This window comes from Carcharodon carcharias, chromosome 2 (assembly GCF_017639515.1).
Source record: "Carcharodon carcharias isolate sCarCar2 chromosome 2, sCarCar2.pri, whole genome shotgun sequence".
NCBI lineage: Eukaryota > Metazoa > Chordata > Chondrichthyes > Lamniformes > Lamnidae > Carcharodon > Carcharodon carcharias.
Genome location: NC_054468.1, coordinates 188,604,405 through 188,621,076, shown reverse-complemented (window position 1 = coordinate 188,621,076; position 16,672 = coordinate 188,604,405). Strand labels below are relative to the sequence as shown.

Here is a 16,672-nt window from a genome sequence, read left to right as displayed (position 1 = left end):
TTAGCTGGGAAACAAAACCTTTATTGCTATTATTTATTTTTATCTTTGTTATCCAGCTGAACTTCAGAAATAGAATATGATAAAGCAAGTAATGGCTGAATTGCGTTCTGGATGATACATTGCTGTTTAAAAATCTTATATCCATTTTATCTCTATTATCATCATTGTTGTTTCCTTGTTATGCACAAAAGGAACTTCATAACATCATTACGTTTTGAAGCATGTGGTACAAGAGTAGTGCACAAGAGGTTGATTTTTACTACAGTTAATATGGTTGTACAATTGTGTTGTAAATGAATTATTCAATACAAAGAAATTTGTAAAGTAGGTCACTTATCTAGAATAAAAAGTGACAGGTAGAGATTGTGCCTTAAATGCCTAATGGATCTGGAAACCTCTCCCTACTTTCTTGTTAACCCTGTAAGAAACTGAACGCGATGCCCTGTAGGCTTTGCTCAGTAACACTGGAGACAGATTAGCTGTCATGAACATGCATGACAAATTCAAATAAGTGCTATGTATATTTTTAGAAATGATGAGGTGAATCCCTCTAGACTGATTTTAATAGTTTGGAATGAGTCATAACTCTTTTCACAATACAGTTACTTTAAAATTTGTAGTGTTGCTGGTACTTTTATTTTTCTTACTGAAATTAAATGTTATGCCTTAGGTAAGTCATCAATCATAGTGCAAGCAGTTGCTTCCTGCTGAACTTTTTACTGCATTTTTATTCCACTGTAATATATTATTTCACATACCATGTTTTCAAGTATAACAGATATTTGCATTTTTTGAGCTAATGGAAATATATTTAACTTGTTGGATGTCTGTAGTAACTGAAGGTAATGTTAATCAGATGCAAAGGAAACTACCCTAAAAATAGGATTTCTGTATTTTTTACTGTTGTTTTTTTTTGTTATTTAGTTCCAAAATTAATCCTGAAATGTTCATAAATTAATTGTTACTACATTTTAAAAATATATATTTAAGAATATCTGCAATAGTATTTGAATATTAGCAATTTCTAAAATAATTAAAGTGCACATATGAGCAAGTATTAATAAAAATTGATTTCCAGTTCTTATTTTTCTCAGATCTTAAGTTTATTATTTTGTGTTTTAAACTTCTTTCAGGAATAATATGTGAATGCTGCAACTTTGGTTTCAAACTATTGAACAGTTCAAATTCAGATGGATGTGAATCATGCAACTGTAATATCAATGGTTCTGAGAACCAATTCTGTAACCCATACAGTGGAGAGTGTTACTGTAAGGCAAACATCAGAGGATTTCAATGTGACACTTGCATGGATAACTTCTATGGTTTAGATGCTGGTGGCTGCAAACCTTGTGAGTGTGACTCAGCGGGGTCAGTCCTTGAAACCATATGTGATTCTAAAACAGGTCAGTGTGTTTGTAAACCTAATGTTGGAGGACAGTGGTGTGACATTTGCCTGGATGGATATTATGGTCTATGTTCAAGTAACTCCTTGGCCTGCTTCCCTTGCAATTGTGACACAGCAGGTACAATAAATAGATCAACGGATTGTGACAAATCCACAGGACAGTGTCTTTGTAAAACAAATGTTACAGGCCTACATTGCGATCAATGTGTTCCTCATACTTTCAACCTTAGTTCATCCAACTTTGACGGCTGTCAGTGGTGCAACTGTGATCCTGCAGGGACCGTGGAAGGAACTGTTTGTGACCAAAGCAATGGTCAGTGTATTTGCCAGCTGAATCGCCATGAAAAACAGTGCGACCAATGCAGGCCAGGTAAGTGTGAATACAGCATGATAGATAATTCACTTGCTGATAAAAAAATAAACACATTGAATGCAAGACCTGATGTACCGAGTGGGAAATTCTAGTACCTTAGCTAGTGTAGAACTAGAATCAGTACCCGTTTTGTGCAGGTTTTGTTGCAGTTTTTCAGACTGTGGACACAATAATTATCTTAATTGTTCTTGGATTAAGAATTTAAAAATCGATCATGGTTCCAAATCTTCTTTGCTGTTCAAAGTAGAACATCATTTCCTGGTTGTTTTTGTACGATCCTGAATATATAATTTTTGTTTAGAGATGGCTGCAAGATAGCAAACATAACAAGTGTAACTTGAATGAAAACGCTAAAGTGTATTTTATAATTGCTGCCCTTTTGACCTACGTTAAACTTTGCAATGAAGTTTAAATATACAAAGTTCCTTCATTAGGATCCAATCACAGCCAGCTGGCATATCAAATGAATCCAGATATTTGGGAGAATTCATGAGCATTCAGTTTTGGTGCAATTCTGGAGTGTTCTGTTTGACTTACACTTGGGTCAAGCATTTGTAAAAGCAAACATTTGCAGGCTAAACAATCTACTGTTTGTTAATAGTGGCAAATTGTAACTGTGCAACAAGTCAATTGTAAAGCTAGCCAAAAGCAAAATGGATAAATACTTGAAGGGAAAAAGATTTACAGGACTATAGGTAAGGGGAGGGGGATTAATTAAACAGCCCTATCAAAGAGCTGGCACAGACACTATGGGCACAGTGGTCTCTTTCTCTGCTGTATGATACTATGATTCTGTTGGGCACATAATTCAGATTGGTAAGGCCCTGTTGGGTGCCATTTAGTGTAGGAAATGGTGTCTGCAGTGCGTGTGCATACTTTTAGGGCAAGTAATACCTACTTAGGCATTCTCTTGGAATCGAGAGAGACTGGCTTGCACTCTGGTTCGATGAGTTCTGCGATGGCTGATAAGCCCAATGGGCGATCTGCAGACTGCCACAAGAGGGTCCAGCAGACAAGTTGTTTGGGGGATTATGCATTCTCTCTGACTTCTCTGACTCGACTTCACTTCTACATGTTCCCAATGAAGCCTTGTGATCGTTTAGTGCCTTTCCCAAATAACTTTCTCCATTTGGAAATCCACAAGCCAGGAACTCTCAGTTGATGGGAATGTTTGGCTGCCTCAAGGATGCTTTGAGGACATCCCTAAAATGTTTCTGCTGTCCTCCTAGGAGTCCCTTGCCTGAATAAAGCAGTTGCTTTGGGAGTCTGATGTCAGGTACAGAAACAATATTCCCTGCCTAGTGGAGCTGGTTTTGAGTGACTAGTGCCTTGATGCTGGACATGTTGACTCGAGAGAAGATGCTGCTGTTGGACCAACTTTCTTCCAACCAGATTTGGAGGATCTTATGATCCCGCTGGTGGTACCTCCCCAATGCTCTGACGTGCCTGCCTGTAGCTTGTTCAAGTCTCTGAAGCATGTAGGAGCACAGGGATCACTGTTGTGCAGTAAACCATGGCCTTAGGTTGGAGTTTGAGATCCTGGTGCTCAAATACTCTTTTCCTCAGTGGGCTGAAGGCTCAGCTGGCACATTGGAGGTGATGATGAATTCTATCATCTATGTCTGCCTTCATTGACAGAAGTCTCCCAAGATATGGAAAATAGTCCACATTTTCCAGGGTATCACCTTAATCGACATGGGAGGAGGTGTTGTGCTGTGGGAGCTCATTGAAAGAGGACTTTAGTTTTCCAGGTATTTAGTGAAAGGCCATTTTCTCATGTGTTTCGGAGGAGTCAACAATGACCTGGAGCTCAGTTTCTGAGTGAGTGCACACACAAGCATCATCTACATGCTGGAGCTTAATGCCTGAAGTTGGAGTGGTTTTGATTTAAGGATAAAAGCAGCATAGTTGAAACTGTTTTTCCTTTGTTCTGTAAATTATTCCCATGAATGTGGGTAATTTTCTGGAGGCGAAATGCAGCATTGCAGCAAAGAAGGTGGAGAAGAGGATTGGTGCAATGATACAGCCTTGTTTGACCACAGTTTCCACTGAGATAGGGTCTGTGGTGGTTCCATTGGTGAAGATCACGGCTTGCAAGTCATCGTGGAGTAGGTGGAGGATTGTGACAAATTTCTGAGGGCAGCCAGATTTGAGGAGGATACTTCATAACCCTTCACGGTTAGCAGAATCAAAGGGTAGAATTTTACTCCTCGTGGCGGGTGCACACCCAACCCGATCAGGTGTGAAATCACACTAGATGATGTTGGGAGAGTGTCTGTCATCCCTAGTTCTAGACATCCCAGCAAGGGGAAACATCTTTCCTGCATCTACCCTATCAAGACCTGGAAGAATTTATGTTTGAATCAGATCATCTCTCATTCTTTTAAACTCCAGAGAATAAAAGCCCAGTCTACTTAATCGTTCTTTATAGGACAATCCCTCCAACCCAGGAATTAATTTAGTGAATCTTTGTTGCGCCTCCACTTTGGCAAGTATATCTTTCCTTCGGTAAGGAGACCAAAACTCAAGGTGTGATTTCACCAAGGCTCTATATAATTGCAGTAAGACACCCTTACTCCTATACTCAAATCCTTTTGTAATAAAGGCCATAAAACCATTTGACTTCTTAATTGCTTGTTGTACCTGTATGTTAGCTTTCAGTGACTCACGAACAAGGACACCCAAGTCCTTTGAAAGTTCAACACTTCCCAGCCTCTCACCATTGAAGAAATATTCCGTATTTCTGTTTTACCTACCAAAATGGATAACCTCACATTTCTCCATATTGTATTCCATCTGTCAAATTTTGCCCACTCGCTTAGCCTCTCCATTCCCTTTGAAGCCTCTTTGCATCCTCCTCACAACTCACATTTCCACCTAGTTTTATGTCATCTGCAAACTTGGAAGTATTAAGTTTAATTCCCACAAACAAATCACTGATGTAGATTGTGAATAGTTGAGGCCCAATCACTGATCCTTGCAGTACCCTATTAGTCACAGCCGGCCAACCTGAAAATGACCCGTTTATTTCTACTCTTTTTTTTGACCGTTAACCAGCTCTCAAGCCATGTCAGTATATTTTCCCTCAATCTCATGTGCTCTAATTTGTTTTACTAACCTTTTATGTGGGACTTTTTCAGAAGCTTTCTGAAAATCTAAATATACCACATCCACTGGTTACTCCTTATCTATTATGCTAGTTACATCCTCAAAAAACTCAAACAGGTTTGTTACATCTAATTTCCCTTTCATAAATCCATGTTGAATCTGCCCAATCTTAACATTATTTTCTAAGTGTCCTGTTAGCCCATCCCTTATTATAGATTCTAGCATTTTCCCTTCTACTGTTGTCAGGCTAACAGGTCTGTAGTTCCTTGTTTTCTCTCTCCTTCCTTTCTTAAATAGTGGGGTTACATTCGCCACCTTCCAATATTCAGGAACCACTCCAGAGTCAATAAAATTTTGGAAAATGACCACCAATGCATCTATCTCCTCAGCCACCTCTTTCAACACTCTGGGATGTAGATCATCAGATCCAGGGGATTTATTTACTTTAAGTCCCATTAATTAATCTGTTACTTTTTTTAAAAAATAATTTTAATATCCTGCAGTTCCTCTTTTACACTAGTCCCTTGATTCTCAATTATTTCTGGGAGGTTTTTAGTATTTTCCTTTGTGAAGACAGACACAAAGGGCAGAATGTTCCATGCCCGTTTTTGGTGGGCTTGTTTGGCAACGTGAGCAGACAACATGGCAAGAAGGCCAAAAATCAGTTTCGCAACGTTGTGAAACCAGTTTGCCTTCGTATGCTGTGCCCATCAATGGCAGGCCATGTTTCCTGCGGTCAGATGTCGGGAACTTCATTGTAATACATCTGCATATCATTACAAGCCCAGCTTTCCAGAATCATCACTGCAGGTTGGATCATCCGAGCACGTCAATGTGAGTGCACACTGACATGTTTCACAACTGTATATAAGTGACGTGCACCTGGCAGGCTGCACTTTGCTTGGGACTTTGAGGTTTGTTTGCCGATTTTGCTTCAGGCTGTGCTCACAGTCATCAGTGCTAGGCTTCGCAAACAGCACCACATCACTTTTAGGGGGGCCTCATGGGCAGGTTTCTACCTAACAGACCAGTCATAAAGTGGGGGTGGCTTTTCAATGGCTGCAGAGCTAGGGCTTGCTTGGGAAAGTGGAGGTATCCTAGGGTGAGTGTGGGGGCACAAGTTGATCTGTGTAAGTGGCCTCAAGATGGTGAAGGCTGAGGAGGCAATATCCACAGGAGATGGGCCAGATGGAGATGTGAGGGTGTGTGTGTGAGAGAGTGAGTGGCGATGTCCCTTGAGCTGGCAGTGAGTGAAATGCCAGTGAATGTGTGATGGGCGTGAGTATGTGAGTTTAGAGTGATGAGATGGTTGCCTTACCCTGATGGCATGGATGAGATCATTTATCCTCTTTCTGCATTGGATGGCCAACCTCTTCTGTGCAGCATTGGCACTGATCACCACTGCCATCGCCAACCAAGCCTAGTGGTAATGTTGTTGGACCTTCTGCAGCCAGAGCGGGTGTAGAGGACATCACAGCAGGCCTCCATGGCATCCAAAAGGCATTCCAAGGATGCGTCACTGAATAAGAGGATTGCAGCCTTCTTGCCTTTTGGGTTCATGCCTTCTGTGCTGCAGTCCTGGACAGGAACCACTGAGAGGTGTGCACGCAGCTGCACTTTAAATCTGCTACCTGGCATGAGGAAGCAGCAAGGTGACGGTGTGGCAGGCAAATAAGAGCCCACCTGCCATCAAAACAGCACGTTTCCCGGGGATGCATGATTAATGAGGTGAGATTGGGATGATACAACATGAAAAGCCACCATTGCAGCCAACAGATAAAACGTTCTTTTTCTCGCCTGCTACCACACTTAATGCAAATCTGGGATGATTCAGCCTAAAGTATTTGTTTAGTTTCCCTGCCATTTCCTTATTCTCCATTATAAATTCTCCTGACTCCTCTTGTAATGGACCCACATTTGTTTTTGCTAATCTTTTTCATTTTACATAGAAGCTTTTACAGTTGCTTTTTATGTTTCTTGTTAGTTTACTCTCATACTCTTTTTTCCCTTTCTTAATCTTGATCTTGGTCCTCCTTTGCAGAATTCTAAAATGCTCCCAGTTCTCAGGCTTACCATTTTTTGGCAACTTTAAACACTTCTTCCTTTGATCTAACGCAATCCTTGAATTATTTAATTAACCATGGTTGGAACACTTTCCTTGCAGGGTTTTTGTGCTCAAAGAAATGTATTTTTGTTGTGAACTATTTATTTGTTCATCAAATGTTAGCCATTGCCTGACTACCTTCATACCTTTTCACATAGTTTCCCAATCTACCATATTCAATTTGCCCCTCATAGTTTCCTTTGTTTAGATTTAAGACCCTAGTCTCTGATTGAACTATATCTCATTCAAACAATGTAAAATTCCATCATATTATGGTCACTCTTTCCTAAAGGCTTCTTTACAACAAGATTATTAATCATTGCACAATACTAGATCTAAAGTAACCTGTTCCTAAGTTGGTTCCTCAGTGTACGGTTTGAGAAAACCATCTTGCACACGATGCAAGAATTCGTCCTCTACAACATTAGTACTAATTAGGTTTACTCAGTCTATTTGTAGATTGAAATCCCACATGATTAATGTATTACCCTTGTTATACGCACCTCTAATTTCCTGATTTATACTGTGATTTACATTACCACTGCAGTTTGGCAGCCTATAATCAATTTCCGCCAATGTTTTCTTTCCCTTTCTGTTTCTTAGTTCCACTCAAACTGATTCTATGTCTTGATCTTTAGAACTGAGGTCATCTCTCACTATAGTATTAATGCCCTCTTTAATAAACAGAACTACCCCACCACTTTCCTTCAGCTTCCTGTCCTTCCTGAATATCCCATACCCTTGGATTTTCAGCTCCCAAATTGGTCTCCATGGAGCACGACAGAATTGTGGCTATTATGTCATGTATATATGAATTTCTATTTGAGTTGACAATTTATCTGTTTTATTGTGAATGCTGCAGGCATTCAGATACAGAGCCCTTAATTTAGTTTTTTTTTCTGTTTTTATAAACACTGGCCCTATCCGCTGGCAAACTTGTAAATTTGCAATTACTATCCCTTCCTGCCATGCTTTGATTATCATTAACTTTACTGCGACCTTGATCTATGGCCTTGTCATTTCCCTTTAATTTACTCAACCTTCCCCTACATAATCCCTTCCCCCCTCTACTTAGTTTAAAGCCCTCTCTACTTCCCTAGTCATATGACACTAAAACACTGGCCCCAGCATGGTTCAGGTGAAGTTTGTCCCAATGGTACAGTTTCCACTTTCCCCAGTAATGGTTCCAATGTCCCACAAACCGGAACCCACTTCTCCCACACCAGTCTTTGAACCATGCGTTCATCTCTCTAACCTTATTTATCCAACACAAATTCGCACTGACTCAGGTAATAATCCAGAAATTATCACCGCTGATGTTCTGTGTTTTAATTTAGTGCTAACCTCCTCTTACTTTCAATGCAGAACCTCTTCCCTAGTCTTACATATGTCTTTGGTACCAATGGGACTATGACAACTGGACCCTTCTCCTCCCACTGCAAGTTCCTCTCCAGCCTTGGGCAGATATCCTGAACCCTGGCACCGGGCAGGCAATACAGCCTTCTGGATTCTCGCTCTTGGCTGCAGAGAACAGTGGTTATCCCCTTGACTATACTTCCCCTACTACCACTACATTCCTTTTAACTTCCCCCACTTGAATAGCTTCCTGTACCAGGGTCAGCATGCTCATCCACACTACAGCCCTCACTCTTGTCCATACAAGCTGCAAGAACTTAAAACTTGTTGCTCAATTGCAAGGGCTGAGGTTCTTCCAATCCCACCTTCTCAATCCCCTCACCTGCTTATTTCTCAGTCATACCCTCCTGTCCCTGACCATTGACCAAATCGAATGACGCTAAGCTAAGGGGCATAACTGCCTTCTGAAACAAAGTGTTCCAGTAATTCCCTCCCCTCACTGATGCATTGCGATGTCTGCAGCTTGGCCTCCAGCTCATCAACTCTAAGCTGAAGCTCTTCAAGCTGGGAGATGGAGGCGGTGGCATAGTGATATTGTCACTGGATTAGTATTCTAGAGAACCAGGGTAATGCTCTGGGGGCCTGGGTCCAAATGGCAGGTGGTGAAATTTGAATTCAATAACAACCTGGAATTAGAAGTCTGAAGATGACCACAAAACCATTGCCGATTGTCAGAAAAACCCAACTGGTTCACTAATATCCTTTAGGAAAGGAAATCTGCTGACCTGACCTGACCTGGCCTGGCCCACATATGACTCCAGACCCACAGCAATGTGGTTGAATCTGATCAAGGGCAGTTAGGGATGGGTAATAAAAGCTGACCTAGCCAGCAGCACCCACATCCCATGAACGAATAAAAAAAAAAGATACTTACTACAGATGTTCTTGTCATAGATTGCAGTGACATCCAGGAGCTCCCACATGCTGCACCTGTGACACATCACCCAACCCACCATCTTTATTGTGTTAATAAAATTTATTTTTCTTAATTTATATTTGGTTCCCCACTTCACTAAATTTGCTCACTCACCAAACTCCTGGCTTCACAACCTGTGCACTCACGCAGCACTTGGATGCCCCTGTAGTTATACTTTTTGAGAAACAATGATGAGTCGAGAAACAATGAAGAGTCAAGCTCTGCTAAAACTCAGACACCAGTTTAAGCTAGCTAGCTAATTAACTAGCTTAAGCTGCTCTCAGAGAACTTGTACATCCCTGTTTAAAACTGGAATCAAGTTAAATTAAACAGTAATTTTTAGTTAATTGCTAAATTTTAAAAAAGCTGGACTTTAGAGAGAAATTAACCCTTAAAGCTCCCTCATTCATCAAACTCCTGGCTTCACACTCTGTGCAGAGGGAGGACGGAAGGACCCCCATCACACCAAACTCACCCAACCACCCACCCGCTCCCTCCCTGACTTCACTTCAACCAGCACTTTTTAAAGGGATCTTCAACTAATTACAGGTTGCTGCTTGATTTCTCCTAGCTGTTGCTTCTATTTTACCAGTCCTTGGTGCTTTCTATAGCTGTTTAAAATTGCTAAAGACTGTAAGGAGAGGTGTGGTAGGTGCACAGAGTGTTTTCTGCTCCTCTATGAACCAGTTGCTCCCACACATGGAAACACTAGTACACTCATGGAATATAGCATGGCTTGGAAAATGAACTGAGGCTACACAATACAGGACAAGTTGCTGGAAGCAGGAAGAGGAAGAGGAGGTGGAGAGGAGATCTTAGCAGGAGGTCATAATCTTCCAGGGTGTTCAAAAAACAGTTCTCCTACCTCAACCTCAACAAGGTACAAGGTATGTGATATCTGTGCTTCAGTAACAACATACTCACTGAAAATTGCTACCTGCTGCAGCCACACCTGTGGCCTCAGTGAAGGACAAGGACCACATTAGCAGTGGTTATGAAGTTGAGAATGTCAATTAACTTTTAGCCGTTTGCTCCCTTCCAGGCTAGAGCTGGAATATTAGCAATGTCCTGCAGTTCATGATCCACTGTTGCATGAGGAATGTCATTGATGCCCTGATCATTGACAGCTGACTACATTTTGTTCTGTCTTGCCAGAGTGAAGCAGTTCGAGTGACCATGCGACTTCACTGGATTGCATGCATCCCCCTGGTGCAGGATGCCAATGATACATGTACATTGCTTTGCCAGTGCTGCAAATTTATTCATTTTTATTATTCATTTAGGGGATGTGGGTCTCGCTGGCTGGGCCAACATTTATTGCCCATCCCTGGTTGCCCTTGAGAAGGTGGTGGTGAGCTGTCTTCTTGAACCATTGCATTCCATGTGGCGTAGTTATATTTACAGTGCTGCTAGAAAGGGACTTCCAGAATTTTGACCCAGCAACAGCGAAGGAACAGCGATATGTTTCCAAGTAAGGATGGTGAGTGACTTGGAGGGGAACTTCCAGGTGATGGTATTTCCATCTATCTGCTGCTGTTGTCCTTCTAGATGGTAGTGGTCGTGGGTTTGGAAGTTTCTGTCTAAGGACCCTTGGTGAATTCCCGCAGTGCATCTTGTAGATTGTACAAATTGCTGTTACTGTGTGTTGGTGATGGAGGGAGTGAACATTTGTGGATGTGGTGCTAATCAAGTGGGCTGCTTTGTCCTGGATGGTGTCAAGTTTCTTAAGTGTTGTGGGAGCTGCACTTATCCAGGCAAGTGGGGAGTATTCCATCACACTCCTGACTTATGCCTCATAGATGGTGGACAGGCTTTGGGGAGTCAGGAGTTGAATTACACATCGCAGGATTCCTAACCTCTGACCTGCTCTTGTAGCCACAGCATTCATATGGCTAGTCCAATTCTGTTTCTGGTCAATGGATGTTGATCATGGATGATTCAGTGATGGTGATGCAATTGACTGTCAAGGGGTGATGGTTAGATTCTCTCTTGTTGCATATGGTCATTGCCTGGCACTTGTGTGCAGTGAATATTACTTGCCACTTGTCAGCCCAAGCCTCGATATTGCCCAGATCTTGCTGCATTTGGACATGGACTGCTTCAGTATCTGAGCAGTTGAGAATGGTGCTGAACATTGTGGAATCATTAGCGAACATCCCCACTTCTGACCTTATGAGGAAATGAAGGTCATTGATGAAGCAGCTGAAGATGGTTGGGCCTAGGACACTACCCTGAGGAACTCCTGTGGTGATGTCCTGGATCTGAGATGACTGACCTCCAACAACCACAACCATCTTCCTTTGTGCTAAATATGACTCCAACCAGTGGAGAGTTTTCCTCTTGATTCCTGTTGACCCCAGTTTTGCTAGGGCTTCTTGATGCCACACTCGGTCAAATGCAGCCTTAATGTCAAAGGCAGTCAATCTCATCTTACCTCAGGAGTTCAGCTGTTTTGTCCATGTTTGAATGAAGACTGTAATGAGGTCAGGAGATGAGTGGCCCTGGTGGAACCCAAACTGGGCGTCAGCGAGCAGGTTATTGCTAAGCAATTACTAAGCACCACCAGATCTGGCTGGACCACATAAAGCGCCATCAGGTCCTGCCTCAACTGTGAAAGCTGGGCACTATTCCAGGATCATCCTTCAATGCAAAAGTAACCCATGGTTTCTTTGCTCTACTGCAAGCTGTCTTCTTAAACTCCTCTCCCTTGTCTCCTTCACTCTCACCTCCAACAACAAGTTTGAGGAGCTCATGGATTCCTTTCTCACCAAGATGATCCAATTAGGTGCCTCTACCACTTCCTTCCTTATAAATTGTTATAATTCCTGGGCAAACCGATAACTTTTAAAAAGTGACATGAGTTCCCCAGCGATCTACACAAAGCTACACAAAGGATTACACAAGGGGTAGCATATTACGGGGGCAGGGATAGGGGTGAATGGCTCACCAACCCCCCTGACCATGGAAGCAAAGTCACCATAGAACTAACTTGCTGGATGCCAGCCCGCCCTCCAGCCATAATGCGCTAAATTGTCTGACAATAGAGTTCTGCCCCTCACTGGGAAAGAAGGCCCACCCTCGGAAGCTGGTGACCAATTGGAATGACTGGCAGCCTTAGCAGTCCCAGCAGTGCCAAGCACACATCAGTGGACACAGTTGGGCCAGCAAGCAGGCCTTAGAAGAAGGCTCATGGATCACGAAGCCAGATAAATCCAGGGTCTTGGGCAATGAGGGTTTGGGCAGATTAAGGAGGAATCAGGGGGAGGGTGAGGGTGGTGCGTTTTATAGAGCAGTTGGATAAGGTGAAAAATGGGGTACTATCTTGGGGGGGGAGCTGCCCCCACACGATGTACAAAGGGCACCCCCAGAAGATAGTACCCTCCCTTCCTCTCCGCCCTTTTAAAAGTTTCTTAAAAAGACAATCTGCCCACTTCCACCTGACTGCCCACGCCAAGTCTGTTATGGCATGGGCAGCATATTATCGGGGTCAATTGGCTTGTTAACGAGCTCACTTGACCTTTGATGATTTATTTGAATAAGATGAGCAGGCTGCCAATTTCGGCACCAGCTCACCCCCTGTATTATGGGGGTGAACTCAAGGCTGGGCAGTAAGGTGGTGTGGTTAGCACCCATCCTATTTTAGTCACCACCCGCCCCCCACCCCGCCAAAAACATGCCTGACGATTTCACATTTTAAGATTTTTACTTTAACAAACAAACTAAAATCAGCCGAAACTAAATGTTACTTAGTAGGCAACTAATACACTAAACTACAGAAAACATATTCACAATTAATTTCTTAATACAACCAAAAATCCCGCACCACCTGTATATATTACACCTCACTCTGCTCAGAAATGTCGGCTTGTGATTAAGGTCCAAAGCTCTCCCTGCTTTCAAAGGATCTCTTCTACCTGCTTCACCAGGTGAATCTTCCAGAGTCCTTTTAAACAAAGTCCCCCTCACTCCACCCTTTGAGCATAATCAAATGGAATTCCTATTGTAAGCTACCCGGTGGTGAATCTGTGGTCTTTAACTCATCACAATCTTTGTTTCCTCAAATATGGGTTCCATCCTTACCAGCATTCCACTCAGTGATTATCCAAAAACAGTCCTTTTCTTCTGCTTAGCTGCATCTGTTGTGGGTTGTCTTCCCCAAAACTCTTGGTCTGACTGCCTCTGAGAGTCTGTGACTCTGCAAGCAGCAAGAACAGTTGCCTTCTCCTTGTGTGTCCAGGTGTTAAAACTGGCACTTTTCAATAGGTTTTGACCTGGGTCCCTGTTCCCGTGGTAACCAGGTCACATGGTCGTGCCTCCGGGCAGACTTTGGATAAAGTCACATGTTTCTCTCCACTACTTCATCTTGAATAAACAAACATAGTTTAAAACTAGCCACCTTATAAAGTCATGACAAAATGGACATGTGAATCAATGTTCTCTTTAAAATTTAGTTGTATGCGGTCAGTTTTTTTCAGTGTGCAGCCTTTTAAAATATTTTTGTGCAGCTGCACACTTGCGTTTGTTGGCATGGATCAGTGCCTGTTGCGCAGCTTAGCAGGAACATTGACGTGAATCACCTTGCTAGATTATCAATCAGGCAGCTGAGATCAAAATTTAGCCTATGGTTTAACTCCTTTCCTGATTTATTTTGTACATCTGTTGTTGATTTTAGATTTTAAGTTTCCTTAAACATGGTGAGATTTTGTGCAGACCCATCATTTATTGAACCAGTCACACTTGCATTGTCACTTGTTTGCAACTAACTGTAATAATTCTGGCCCATGGGCTACTGTTAGTTTTAGGTTCTAAAGTTTTTTTTAGGTTATCAAGATTGGTGTGTTTTGCAAGTTCTGCAAAATGAACATCCCGACATTCATTCATGAGATGCCGGCGTCACTGGCAAGGCCATCATTTATTGCCCATAATGGATGAGGCCATGCTGGACCTTCTTGAGCTGCTGCATTGTGGTCTCATAGAATTGAGCAACTTACTGGACCACTCCAGAAACAGTTGAGAGAGCATGTTGCTGTAGGACTGGAGTCACATATAGATCAGGCCAGGTAAAGACAGGTTTCCCTCCTTAAAGGGCATTGTGAACTAGTTGAGTTTTTATTACAATCCAGTAGTTTCACAGTCACATTTACTGATACTAGTTTTTATTTCCAGTTGCTTTTCATTTAACTGAATTCAAATTGCTGAAAAAAGAGACACATTATCAAAGCTTTTCGTCTTGCACTCATAGGATAGCTCACAAGAACTTTCCTACCATGACGGGGGAACAACAATTTATGCTGCATGCGAAGAGAGCGCTGATTGGTGGAAAAGTAGACTCTGATTGGTGGAGCCAATGCTATGAAGAATACAGCATGGAACAGCTAACTGCCCAGCTTTGTTCAAGTTCAAACTGGGCAGATCGACTCTGATTGGTCAAGGCATTGCCCTGGGGGATGAATTGGGAATGACTGTTCCCTAAGCTTCTGCTTAGTTGAAAAGGCACAATTGTGGACATAACAAAAACAGAATTACCTGGAAAAACTCAGCAGGTCTGGCAGCATCGGCGGAGAAGAAAAGAGTTGACGTTTCGAGTCCTCTTGACCCTTCAACAGAACTATGTGAATCCAAGGAGAGGGGTCAAATATAAGCTGGTTTAAGGTGGGGTGGGGGGGGGTGTGGGTGAGCGGTTGGGTGGGGGGAGAGAAGTGGAGGGAGGTGGTGAGGTTGTAGGGACAAGCAAGCAGTGATAGGAGCAGATCATCAAAAGATGTCACAGACAAAAGAACAAAAGAACACAGGTGTTGAAGTTGGTGATATTATCTAAACAAATGTGCTAATTAAGAATGGATGGTAGAGCACTCAAGGTATAGCTCTAGTGGGGGTGGGGGAGCATAAAAGGTTTAAACATAATGGAAATAGGTGGGAAAAGAAAAATCTATATAAATTATTGGAAAAAACAAAAGGAAGGGGGAAGAAACAGAAAGGGAGTGGGGATGGAGGAGGGAGTTCAAGACCTAAAGTTGTTGAATTCAATATTCAGTCCGGAAGGCTGTAAAGTGCCTAGTCAGAAGATGAGGTGCTGTTCCTCCAGTTTGTGTTGGGCTTCACTGGAACAATGCAGCAAGCCAAGGACAGACATGTGGGCAAGAGAGCAGGGTGGAGTGTTAAAATGGCAAGCAACAGGGAGGTTTGGGTCATTCTTGCAGACAGACCGCATGTGTTCTGCAAAGCGGTCGCCCAGTTTACATTTGGTGTCTCCAATGTAGAGGAGACCGCATTGGGAGCAACGAATACAGTAGACTAAGTTGGGGGAAATGCAAGTGAAATGCTGCTTCACTTGAAAGGAGTGTTTGGGCCCTTGGACGGTGAGCAGAGAGGAAGTGAAGGGGCAGGTGTTACATATTTTGTGTCGGCATGGGGAGGTGCCATAGTTGGGGGTTAAGGAGTAGGGGGTGATGGAGGAGTGGACCAGGGTGTCCCAGAGGGAACGATCCTTACGGAATGCCGACAAGGGGGGTAAAGGGAAGATGTGTTTGATGGTGGCATCATACTGGAGTTGGCGGAAATGACGGAGGATGATCCTTTGAATGCAGAGGCTGGTGGGGTGATAAGTGAGGACAAGGGGGACCATATCATGTTTCTGGGAGGGAGGAGAAGGCGTGAGGGCAGTTGCGTGGGAGATGGGCTGGACACGGTTGAGGGCCCTGTCAACGACTGTGGGTGCAAAACCTCGGTTAAGGAAGAAGGAGGACATGTCAGAGGAACTGTTTTTGAAGGTAGCATCATCGGAAAAGATGCGACGGAGGTGAAGGAACTGAGAGAATGGGATGGAGTCCTTACAGGAAGTGGGGTGTGAGGAGCTGTAGTCAAGGTATCTGTGGGAGTCGGTAGGCTTGTAATGGATATTGGTGGACAGTCTATCACCAGAAATTGAGTCAGAGAGGTCAAGGAAGGGAAGGGAGGTGTCAGAGATGGACCATGTGAAAATGATGGAGGGGTGGAGATTGGAAGCAAAATTAATAAATTTTTCCAACTCCCGAGAGCATAAAGCAGCACCGAAGTAATCACCGATGTACCGGAGAAAGAGTTGTGGAAGGGGGCCAGAGTAGGACTGGAACAAGGAATGTTCCACATACCCCATAAAGAGACAGGCATAGCTGGGGCCCATATGGGTACTCATAGCCACACCTTTTATTTGGAGGAAGTGAGAGGAGTTGAAGGAGAAATTGTTCAGTGTGAGAACAATTTCAGCCAGATGGAGGAGAGTAGTGGTGGATGGGGATTGTTCGGGCCTCTGTTCGAGGAAGAAGCTAAGGGCCCTCAGACCATCCTGGTGGGGGATGGAGGTGTAGAGGG

The 16,672-nt window shown here is 43.1% G+C and overlaps 1 protein-coding gene across 1 annotated transcript in view; it reads left to right on the top strand.

Annotated features, from left to right (window-relative positions):
* Positions 1–16,672, top strand: part of ush2a (Usher syndrome 2A (autosomal recessive, mild)) — a 1,196,697-nt gene that overhangs the window by 230,217 nt on the left and 949,808 nt on the right. Inside the window, exon 12 of the mRNA XM_041207243.1 lies at positions 1,134–1,775. Coding sequence (XP_041063177.1) covers positions 1,134–1,775 — 642 coding nt within the window. The remainder of the gene's footprint in view (positions 1–1,133; positions 1,776–16,672) is intronic.